The following is a 12,638-nucleotide window of genomic DNA, read 5'->3' on the forward strand; positions in this document are numbered from 1 at the left end:
ATTATTTGAATATTATTTTTTATTTTTCAATATTTCAATTGCATAAAGATAAATCAGAAAATTCTTTCTTAATACACAAATTTTCATTTTTACACACTCTTTTTCTAGGATTGCATCAACATATACCACCACACTCACCTGTCGCTTGATGCTCTCGCGGCTGCAGGGGAAACAGAACTTGTGGTGTCCCACCGAGGGGCACTGCACAAAGTGGGTATCTTCGAGCCGTTCCTGGCACAGGGTACACTTGAGCGTGGGGTTGGGCGCCGGTGCCGGTGCTCCGCCGTTGCTGGATAGGCCGCCGGGTGGTGGTCCTCCGGTGATTCCGGGTGGCGGCGGGCCTCCCGATCCGGGCGGGCCTCCGGCTCCGGCGTTGCCACCACTTCCGGGTGGTCCCACTGGGCCGATGGCACCCGGGGGCAGGCTACCGATGACGTCCTGACCTGGGCCGCCACCGGGCTGGGAACCGGGTTGAGGTTGGGATTGCTGTTGCTGCTGCTGCTGCTGCTGCTGCTGTTGCTGTTGTTGTTGTTGCTGGGCACTCAGCGGGGACGGGCCGAGTGGGCCAAGGGCTACTGGGGTGGTGCTTCCGTTGGAACCGTTGCCGTTCGGGGTGGACGCGCCGCCGGGAACGCCGGATTGGTTCGATTGTTGCGCTTCGGTGGACGTTACCGTCGTGCTGGACACGTGCCGCGAACCGGACGACCGTCGGCCACTGGAAGATCCTGGAAGGGAGGAATTGGTTAGAAAAGGCTTTTTTTTTGACACGAGGACATTTCAGTGCAAAATGTGGAGTTCGTTTTGAGGTGTGGAATAGCTGTGTACAAAAGAAGGGTCCCAAACAAGGCGAAGTTCTTACCGGAGCTGTTGGGCGAGTGCTGGGAACCGCGGGACGCCGTCCGGGGTGGGGGCGGTCCGGGCGGGCTTGGGCCGTTCCGGGGGCTGCCCGGCGGGAGCGTCTCCGTGATGGACATGAGGTTCGCCATCGGGCTCTGGAGGGGTGCGATCGAGGGCGTGGGTGGCGTCGAGTCACCGCCGCCGCCGACACCGCCACTCATCGAAACGGGTGGGATCGGTATCACCGTGGGGTACACTGATCGAGGTGCCACCGAAAAAGGGAGAAAAAAGGGAAACAAGCGGTCGTGAGATTTTAAGTAATTTTTGTCTAATCTACGAGGAAATTCGGTTTCCTACGAAGAATCAATAAAATGCTAGTTCAATGCAAAATTTCATAGTCTACACGGAGAAAAAAGAGTTCCCAAAATCGTGAACAAGCGTTCATGAATTGTGGAACCACGAATAAAGTGTTCAAATGCCATGTCACGTTTTTCAAAAACGTACCATGGAATGTGAACACATTGTTCGTGGTTCCCAATTTCATGAACGCGTGTTCACGATTTCGGGAACTCTTTTTTCTCCGTGTACAATCATTCGTGCCATGTTCATCTTCTACAAATCCAGTCCAGACAATCTGTCGACTGTTTTCTGTGCAAATTGCGAGACTAATCATCAGTTCTTATCACCTCGTCAAGCGATTCGCACTGATAACATTGCTTCCACATCAAATACCGTCATATTGGCGGAGTTCGCCAAAACTGCTGATAACCGCAAATGGAAATTCTGTAACATTATGAAGCCGAGAGAATTGGCCACGTTTCCAGCAGCTGGCGGCGATTGCTCGCCCCCGGGGCAAACTTCCTATAAATATTTGCGTTTATTTTTTTTTTGTTACGTGCTGATAAGACCTGATAAGAGACCGCAGAAATGCGTGTATGCGCGCTACGTCTGTGTTTGAACAGGGGGTAGTAAACACACCGTTATCAATGCAACTCCGGGTGAGACCCGAGTTAGGTCAGAGATACAGGCGACGACGAAGACGACTGACGGAATGTAGTGCGATGATCATGCTCTGGAACGTGCTCCCGGCTACGACGAAACGTGCGATAAGAGGGCAGACTGTCGTGAGAAAGCGGGGCTTTTTTACGATTTGTTGACACAAATTGCGTCATTTACGAGTGCACTTCTAAGCAATGCTTTAGTTTGTAATTTGCGATGTAATGGATGGGATTGCAAACTGGAATTTACCAGCTGGATCCACGTGGCACAAAATTCTTTCTTCTTACAACATATCTTGAAGGACTTGCTGAAAGAGGGGTGAACCTTCAGCTTTTTTTTCGACGTCAATATCCAACTAGAATTAAAGAAGGGGATTTCTTGTACACAGAAAAAAAAGTTTAATTTTGGAATGTTGAAAATTTGATAGGTTGTATCCAAGGCTGTATATCGCATGTATTGCGTGTACGTATACGAAAAAGATTGAGGTTAAATTTTGTACCCGCCAGCAAAACAAATGGCGTGCTAGTGTGCGTGAGATCGGGCTTAGATAACTCTATGGGTTGTATCTGGGTGCTGAAAAGACAGAATGCGTAACGTGATTTCCGAATGATCCCCACTGCTCCTCACTAATACAACTGCACTAGAGCTGTAAACATAAACAAAGTAGAAGGCTTTGTTCAAGCTCAAGCGTGACATATTTTTTGCTGCTGAAGTGACTCGTTTTGAAACATTTTGGATCTAATGATATTAAAGTTTCCGTTGAAAAATTAAGTTCTTCGTGCTTTTTTGTTCGTAAACTAAACGATGGGCGGTTAAAAGAGTCCTTTTTTGTTTTCAACGTGATGAAATATTGAGTCAGAAGTGGGGGAATTTTGTGAATCAGAAAAGCAACCCGATGGAAGTTACGAGATTATGTATCTTTGAAGCGCAGTGATAATAAAGGAGTAAGAATATTCAATGTTATTTGGCAGGTGCCATTCTCAGTTACTAATAATTCGTCGTAAACAATTCGCAAACATAGGTTTTGAGTGAGACATAGCGCTAATGGAAATGTAAGCGACGAATTATGGCAATCTCGATTTCATCTCTTTTCTTAAGGCTGACTCAAAAGCTCGACGCCCTCGACTTTTTTATTCCTGACAAAATAAACTATAGATCGATTACAATACTTGCCACTTCTTGGCATCATTTTTCAAACAGTAAATTGGTTCCGCTTTGACAGTTCTAAATTGAGGCCGCTTTGCGGACAACTATTCTGCACCCAGGGTTGTATAATATATATCTTTATTTGTGTAATATTACATAAAAAATGTGTAAAAAAGTGAATCTGATGAATATTCATCAAAAACTGTTAAATTAAATCATTTATTTTGCCACAAAATCTGTCACCATTTCCTGATGAATATTACCATCATTTTTTTTTCTGTGTACTTGAGCTGCGTGAATGCTTCAAATTTCTACGCAGTTAGGGGAAATATACCCATTTTAATCACACTAAGCCGTTCGACCAATTCTCATCACTTTTGCCATTTTCCACTATTAAATCAACATTTTCAGATGTATCAACAATGAAGAGTTGCTTGCTCACTTTAATTTGAGCTATTTATTACTTTAGAACAGTCAAAAACACTTTATAAAAGCTGTAATTCATGATCAATGTGCTGATAGGCCGATAATAGAAATAGGCTGAGAAAGGGTATGGTTCCCCTATAAAGAGTGGAAAGCGATGGTGAAAACTAAATTGAAAAATAGGGTGCAATTGTTTGTCAAATGCGCAATATTCTTCGTTATCTTCATATTTCCGGTATTGTAGACGTTTTTCATACCTTTTGTTATAAGCGTTGGGATGAAAGTCTGTATTGACGCAAATGAAAACTTTGGTCTCGACTTTTCAACGTCAATTTGAAAAAAAAAACACAATTAAAAGTTTTAAAAAGAAAGTTTTGCTGATAAAAATAAATTTGGAGCTGCGTTCAATCATATTAATCGTAACAAAAAACTTGAGTTACGAATGCTCCAAAGTTTAATTCTTCACTGTAAAGTTTCGATGAAGACTAAAAGTAGTTCTCGAACACTCAAAAAGCAATGAATGAGCCAACTTTGTAGATTACAGATTTCAAAAAAAAAAGCAATTTTCTAGAATTTCGCCTTTTTTTCGAGATTTATATACATTTTTCTTTAAATGAAACTTTGTTAATGCATTCCCTATGTTAAAAGAAGCCATTTTGCATCATTAGTTTTTCCATACGAGAAGCCATAAAATTTTGCGGGCATGTGAATATTATAAAATCAGTATCTTGAGAAAGGATTTCCTGATCGATTTCGTGTCTTCGGCAAAGTTGTAGGTTGTAGGGGAAGGCCATTTTTACGCTAAAGTAAGGATAGTGCAGAATCTGGTATCGGAGATATTCAGTGTTGAAATTCGAACGAAAAGAAGGAAAGCATTTCTCGCTCGCGAGCGAGGGAGAGAACTTGTACTACTTTTCTCTTCTCGCTTGCGCTCGCATTTTCGTTCTCGCCGCGAGCGCTCGTGAGCGCCTCTTGCTAGCCGTTCGTCCCAAGCCAGCAAATTTGTTTATCAGGTTAAGTTAGAGAACCTGAGAGAGAAGCGTCGTCACTCAGTGCAGCGCTTGAATTACTTGTCAAAATTGAGTTCCTTCGTTTAAAAGCACATGAGCGGGAAAGAGACGGGAGAGCGAGTTTTGTTGTGTTTGAGAGCCATGTCATTTCTCTTTGAAGGTTCTCTAGGTTAAGTGCTTGCGAAATGTCGACTTTGTTTGAAGCTGACAGAGCACTCCAGTCGTCTTCTTTGACTAATAAAGTCGGGGTCTTCAGGGGTTAAACAGTGAACGGATGGTTGGCTCCCACTGATCATTTTTGATTCATTGTTTAACTTCAGCTGATCTGTCAATAACGGAGTAGCAGCTCATTGGCAGTCAACCATGCTCATGCTCATGCTCATGCTCAGAGCACTCCAGTCGTCTTCACCATGACAACCTGATTTTTACATTCTACTTTCGTTCGTTTCACACACAATGGAATGAGTGCTACGCAAAGTCACTCACACAATCATTGACTTCCCTCCAGGAAAAAATCACTTAGAGAGCGGTCGTTTGACATTCTACCGAGATTCCGATCATCTCTCCAATGATAGCAATCATATAATTTCTGTCACTACGCAGCATACACTAGGAAGAGAGAGACAGAAACGAGAGAAAGAGCACGTTGTCTCGTTCGGGCGGCTGCTTGAGGGGTGCTCATTTTTCGTTCCTTTCGTCTTCGTGTTTACGTTCACTGACCGTTGCCAAGCAACGAAGATCATGATAGAGGAGAAAATCGTGACGTCAGAAATGAACTCAAATCACTCAAAGTTCATTTTGTGAGTGACTTTAACATTTTGGCCTAGTTTGACAGCTACCGTGTCCCCAGTTTTTATGTGGGAGAGAAAAGGAGGCGAATACTTTATGAAAATCATACCTGTCAAAATTCCTAGCCTCAAAATTTTGTCGCGAGTTGATTTTCTCCTCTATAGGCGTTGTGTGTCAGCGATCAAATTTCGTTTTGGGAAATGATCGCTAACAGAAAGTTCTATCGAATATCAAGCAGTCCCATTCAGTGATAGATCCCTTTTCAAGTACTGGTCAGGTTTATGAATGCGATCCAGGCAATGGTATAGAGGTGTAACTTCAAAAGCTGTGTTGTTTTGTTCGTTTCTAATACGTTTTACTTCTCGCTCGCGGCCAATTCTGGCTTGCGAGAACTCTGGAGATTATTATTTTTTTTGTTTAAGTCATATAAAAATATGAACTCAGTTAAGTAATTCACAATGGCATTTGAATCTTTGCAACTTTTTTAGTTTTAAATTATTTGTATTTACGTTTTAACTTAAAAATAATTTTATGAAAAAAAGAAAAAAAAAATACGCGTAAATTGAAAAATTCATATCTTTCGAAGGAGATGTTCAAAAAATCGATCGAAAGTGTGTTTTAACAGAAATCGTGCGCACTTTGCAATGAAAATAATTTCAAAAGCCTAAACCTTCATTTTCGAACAAAAAACAGCCAAAAATAAAATTTTCTTCGAAAATTAGGCTGAATACACCCTTTGATTCAATTTTTGTCATTACCACTCGAGAAAGCGGACGATTTCCTACTTTTCTTCAAAAAACACCAAGTTGGAGCAAAAGTGTTTTCGAGTGATTTGTTCATAAAAACTTTTTTTCAGATTTTTGATTTTTTTCCCAATAAACTAAATAACTTGATTTATGGCAAATTTTAAAACAGATCCCATTTTTAAACATGAAACAAACATTTTTTGGTTGATTGGACAGCATACAACAATTTCTCAATTTATAAATTTTGTGAAAAACGAGTTTATCGCAGTGTTAGTCCTTATTTTTCAAACTCGCGATATCACTCAAATCATCGTTTCGATTTTCGATTATAAACAATTATAGTTTTGTAAAATTTTCTTCTATTCTTTTCTAAAAAAAATCGTATTTAAGAATCAAGAAATTTTTGAATTCATTTTTTTATAGAAAAACTAACTTAATCAACCTATGTGGTTGACGCCTTCCTCATTTTTAATATAAGTGGTTTGCCAGCTATTTTTTTTAGATCCAGAAAAATAAGTACACAGATATAACTTAAGTGGTCATAACTCGAGACAGGGATGCCAAATCATCATTGTTGTGGACTCGTTGGAAAGGTTTCTTGATTACCTAACCAACGATTGGTTGGATGATGGATCCGGACATCGTTTACATACATTTAAGTGAGATCCGGCTTCAAAACTGTATATAAATATCACTTAAGTGGCCATAACTCGAGACAGGGTTGCCAGATCTTCAATGTTGTGGACTCGTTGGAAAGGTCTTTTGATTACCTAACCAACGATGTGTTGGATGATGGATTCGGACATCGTTAACATACATTTAAGTGAGATCCGGCTTCAAAAAAGTACATAAATATCACTTAAGTGGTCATAACTCGAGACAGGGTTGCCAGATCTTCAATGTTGTAGACTCGTTGGAAAGGTCTTTCGATTACCTACCCAACGATGGGTCGGATGATGGATCCGGACATCGTTTACATGCATATAAATGAGATCCGGATATATGTGAAAACACATTTTTATACATAACTTTTGAACTAGTTATCGAAACTTCAAACAATTCAATAGCGATGTATGGGACCATGAACCAAGTCGAATGCAACCGGTTTGATCAAAATCGGTTCAGCCAGTGCTGAGAAAACTCAGTGAGAATTTTGGTCACATACATACATACACACACACATACACACACAGACATTTGTTCAGTTTTCGATTCTGAGTCGCTATGTATACATGATGGTGGGTCTTTGAGCTTTTAATAAAAAGTTCATGTTTAGAGCAGGATTATAGCCTTACCTCAGTGAGGAAGGCAAAAAGCACAAAATTTCAAAAATGTCATAATGTAACATTGAAAATCGCCCCTTTAGTTTCCCGCATATCACGAGTTGAAAAATGAGGTCTAATTCGATGACACTGAGCAAGCAATCATTTTTTCACAAAATTTAAATTTTTAGAGTGTGTATGGTTCAAAATAAAAAAAAAATATTTTAGGGCATTTTCTAAGCTTTTCAAATAAATTTCTGCAGGTGCTTTTCCTTTATAAAGTATTTAAATTGCAAAAAATAACATTTATGGAAAATTTTACCTTCAAATGCTTAAAATCATTTTCAAAATTTTTGTTGACAATATTTTTGTTTTTATTCAAAAAAAAATATTTTATTTTCAAAGATTCATATCTCTGGAACCGGAATATGCACCATCCTCAACTTTAGCGTAAAAGATGTCTCATCAATTCCATTAGATAACTTCTGAAATCCAGGAAGAAGATGACGAAGATGAACTTGAAGAACTCTATTCCATAAGTTCTGATTTGTTCTCTAAATATATGAAAAAAAACAGCAGAAAAAAGTTATCGGAACAATTCTTGAGACATAGCCATAAAAGTTATTTAAAACTTTGTTAACCTTTCCGCTTCCACTATATCCAACATGAAGAGACGAATGCACGAAAGTGTAAAGTATCTATAATAATAGTATTAAAAAAATAAAAAAAGGTTGCTTTAAACATATCCAAAATCTTCGAAAATTAAAAAAAAGAATTCAACATTTAGTGGGTGTCAAATAAAACAATGATTGTAAATACAGGGGAATGCATTTAAAATTGACTTCAGGCGATTGCACTTAAATTTCCATTGCATTTTTTTACTTTTTTGAAAAAACAACTACCTGATTAGTTTTTTTGAACTTCAGGCAGTTTGCTAAGTTTTCGACTTTTTTCATAATTCTTCTAAATGATTTTTGAAGGGAAATTTTGTACCAATTGTTAACGGATTTTATTTTGGCTTAAAAATGTTGGTTAAATTAGAAAGCTATCGCAAAAATAAAAATAACATGGTTTCATGTGTGTGGTCTTAGTTTTCACACAAAAAAAAAACATTGTTATCTAGATCGAATGTAAAATTTTTAAGATACGTTCACTTGTCATTCACTCATTCCATGGCAAAGATGTAATATTTGCGTTCACCATAGAATTTAGATCTCGTGGTTTAAATCCATTCTAAATATTTACACTACTTCCTAAAGAGATCCTGTCCAGAACGCTCACACTGACGCATGACGTCAATGAAGAAAGATAAATTTAAGTGTAAACACCCACAAACGCAGCCCCAAGTAAGTGGCCGAATCGCGCGTAACTTTTGACCGAGTTTAACCGTCGGACATAAGCCAACCTACGTCAAACCTTTCGGTTTGGGGTTGGAGAGTTGCAAAAACAAAAGTAAAAGTTAAAAAGTAACCGAAAAGAAAAACAATCGCCCAAATAAACACGGCTGCTCTTGATGCAGTAAATAAAAAAAAGTGTGAAAAGAAGAAATTTGATGGAGAGGGTAAATGCGAAATAAAAACACGAAAAAGATAAATAAAGTAATGAAAGGTCTAGGCACGAATCTAAAAATAGCCCCTATGTCGTGTTGCACTCTTTTTTATGTACATTTTTTTTATTGTCTTTATCAGACCGATGTTGATGTTGGTGGTGGTGGTGTGACGACGTCAACCGACGAATGTTTTGCTTGTTTGCGTGCCCCGGTTTGTGGCGAGGAACGTCGAAAAACGTGACAAAATCGCGATCTGCGCCAGACCATGACGGTCACGAACAGACCGACGGCGAATGAAACCCTTCCTGATGACTTTTTTTTTTTGTTTGGTTCAGTGGTATTTGTGAGCGTTTTTTGCTGTGTTTGTAAATGTACTTGTTTGCCCTTAACAAGCCTGCACCTGTGCAATTCGGTCAGAGGGATTGGATGATGTCATTGGCAAAGAATTTGATTCATTTTCATGAATTAAATGTTTTTTTTTGTTATTCAGAAGTTAAACCACATCAGTAAGAAATAATCAAAAAATGTAATTTGATAATTTGAGAGATTCGATCTTAGAACCAATTCCTAAATATAACGTTTAGTAAAAATATGTCATAAAATAAATACAAAGTAAATAAAGTCAAAATCAACTTACATTTGTACCGTTGCACAACAGGGGCGTTCACGTAAATCCCCATGTTTTGATGCTTTTGGTCTGGAAGAAATAGAACAAGGTGGAGAAAAAACAGGTGATGAATAGGAGAGTCAAAATCGAACACTCACAATATAGAGTGAGGTTATTGATAATTGAGTAAAATACGTGAGCGGGGCTTCTCTTCAAAGGTTGAACAGGAGAATTCGCGGTTGAAAGTAGGGAATAAGTGTTTAACAGTTTCTTTTTAATACCTAGCATCCATTTTTCAACAACAAATCTTTGGACAATGGTTAAATTTGAAAATAATATTATATATTTCCACCGAAAAATCTCATCTTGTTCTCATTTATGTCAGAACTGTAAATGGTCCGATCTTGATTTACCAGCAGAGTTTAATTGAAATTTCAAACTGTTTCAACTTAGTTATAAATGGTCTTAAAACATTATTTTCAAATGAAAGAGTAGAACACTCGACGACAAATAAATTTGAATTTATTTTTATGGCAATTGTACATATTTTTAAAGTGTTGCCCCTCCCTTCAATAACTGTACGAAAATTAGAAGGACAAACAATTTTTTTTTCAAAAACTTCAAAATACCAATTTTATTTTAAGTGAAATCAGTTGAAAACAAATTTAAATTGATTCCCGTTTGAGCTAATTTAAAAATATTTTGAGTTTTAGTGAATTTTCAATATACAGTACCGCAAAAAATCATTTGAACTTAACTTTTTATGAAAACTTATGATTGAAAACGGCCTGTACTTATGAATTTGCCATGCTTTTTTGCATATGATATGATTAAATTCTGGCTTTTTATTTGAATGTTTACTTTTTTCCGGCCAGATTTTAAAAATATTTAGAACAAAAACATAAATTTTTAATTTAAGAATTATTAGTTGTCCGTTAGTAAAAGTTAAAAAGCTAAAAGATTCTAAGGCCATTGTAAATTTTATTTCAAGCATTTGTCCTCCCCCCTCCAAGAAATCCCTAACAAATCAGGGGACAAAACAAATACCCTTGATGACGGTTAGCGTGTCCCAAAAAAAAATACGAAGTTGAGGAAATCAATGTGCTCAGTCCTCAAATGATAGATAATCATGTTAGAAACAACTCTCTCATACAGGAAAACTTTCGGAAAAATCGTTTAGCATGTTCCCTGGGCATTTTATTGAAAAAAGTAATTTTTTCGACAATTTCACAAAATCTGCTAAGAAAAAATGGAAAATCTTATAATTTTAAATAACCTGTACCATAAACTGATGGTCTGTGGTCCAATAAACAAATTAATGTATCGATTTGGCCTTTGAAAACCAAGTTTTCAGTTTCCCGGTAGCTTTTATGTCGAAAATGCGAGTTTTTGCTTGACTTTTTTTCAATCTTTTCTCTTGGTATTGAACATAAAAATTTCCTCATCTGTAAGAATACATGCATATTGTAGAAAATTTTCCACCGAAGATTTTTGTCAAAGCAACATTTAAGTTTCATCACTTCTGAGCTGAGATATTCCAGTTTTTGTAAAGAAAGAATATTGAATTTTTGAAAATGTTGAAATTAATCATATTTAGCATACAATATTAAAGGAAATTAAAGCCTAACTTGAAGTGAGGCTACATCGCATCTGTTTTCAAACATAATTAGCTCATCCTCTAATACTTAAGCCACCTGGTGTTGTTTTTTCATGGCACGTAGTGTAAATCAATGAATTACTTTTAGTAAATAACTCATGTTTAGAGCATTTTGCATTTAAGCCAATCGTTGCACGTTTGCTGCGTTTCCATGAATACAAATAAACAAGAGGTGGTCTTAGCATAACATTTTGCCTGTCTTGTTTTTTCATGTTTTTACGGTCACCTATTCCATTTTTTTTTGCTTCTTTTCGCATTTTCTGCTATAAAATGGCACCATTATCATTTAAATTGTAAAAAAATGCGTACAGGCATAGTCTGGAACACTAGAAAAATTACTGCATACATCTTTTTACTTAAAATATAGGAAATTTTAGTCAAAAACACAGCCAAAGTTGACCCCTAAAAAATACATTTTTAAAAACATTGGCAAAGTCACATAAAACAAGTAAAACTTCCAACCCATTAATTTTCTAAAATTTTAGGAGTTCTTTTTTTCAATGTTTTTTAAAGATCAAAAATTGGTTTAAAAATTGATTCTTGGCGATTTTTTTAAATCGAAGCCCGCCTAAAGGCGGGGTTGGGTTGTAGAGAGTTAATCGTAGAATAAATCAAATTCGTCTGAAGATTATTTTTTTATGTGTTATTTCGCTTTCTCAAAATGAATTCAGAAGATTTTTTTAGTATAGGTACTTTGCAAATATATTCAATGCTAAAATAAGCTAAGTTCATTCAAAATATGTTTATGTGACAAAAAAGGCACATATTTGAAACTTTTGTAAAAATTCCCCCTTGACGAAATGCCAAACTTCTCTCTCATCACTCTAGTGGAAAATCGATGTTTCCATAATACTTCTTGTAGATATATACTCATAATTGACTAAAATGGGGTTGCAGAACTCGAAAAGTGAAATGTATGTTTTTTTTGTGAAAGTAAAATGTAACCTAGAAAAAAAAACTCTGACTTTACTCATAAGTACTCCCTCTGGTTTACTCTGTGTTGAAAGTTTGTGTAAAAAAGTGATTTATTTCAACCTTTTTCAAATTTTTTTGATACTGGTTTTCAGTGTTTTCCTGAATGGGTACTGAATCTTGCTAATATCGACGAAATTCATTTATAAAATCACTTTAGCTTTTTACAGAAAAATTTACCGTCGGCAAATTCAACGGAACAGTGGAGATCCAAATGCCGTCGGCAAAATTTCTCCCCAGTTTTCATGCTAACCTCAAGCAAAAAAAAAGCACTTCGCAACAAGAACCAGCCATGTTGAAGGGAAGAATCTGCCGAGCCATTATCGTCTAAACCCGCGAGACTCACTCTTGGCACATTTCGCTCTATTTCCTTCACGCGAACCTCGTCAGCCCCAAGATCTTCGCCGTCTTCTTCGTCCTTGAAGCGCGGGATATCGCGAGCGCAACTTGGTAGTATTCGTCGTAGTCGCACTCGTCGTTGCAAACTCTCACTTGTTCTTCGTTTTCGCTGATGCTTCTTCTTCTTTTTGCGTGTACGCCAACCCAGTGATGCAGACTTCTTGGTATTTCTGTCGTGCAGCGCAAAGAACGCCCCAATCAACGAAACCCGTCGTCGTCCGTACAGCGCGACTAGAGCTGGG

At 37.6% G+C, this 12,638-nt stretch overlaps 1 protein-coding gene across 3 annotated transcripts in view; it reads right to left on the reverse strand.

Moving 5' to 3' along the window:
* The window catches only part of LOC6051961 (interferon regulatory factor 2-binding protein-like B), a 42,929-nt gene that overhangs the window by 10,439 nt on the left and 19,852 nt on the right, over positions 1 to 12,638 (reverse strand). The window contains exons 2-4 of one of the 3 annotated variants that reach the window (XM_038258867.1): positions 9,399 to 9,458; positions 860 to 1,093; positions 139 to 725 (exon numbers count right to left, since the gene is read on the reverse strand). In XM_038258867.1, the coding sequence (XP_038114795.1) occupies positions 139 to 725; positions 860 to 1,093; positions 9,399 to 9,458 (881 nt within the window). The remainder of the gene's footprint in view (positions 1 to 138; positions 726 to 859; positions 1,094 to 9,398; positions 9,459 to 12,638) is intronic. The other 2 variants (XM_038258868.1, XM_038258869.1) reach the window with 2 other exon arrangements.

Source organism: Culex quinquefasciatus, chromosome 3 (assembly GCF_015732765.1).
Source record: "Culex quinquefasciatus strain JHB chromosome 3, VPISU_Cqui_1.0_pri_paternal, whole genome shotgun sequence".
NCBI classification, from domain to species: domain Eukaryota; kingdom Metazoa; phylum Arthropoda; class Insecta; order Diptera; family Culicidae; genus Culex; species Culex quinquefasciatus.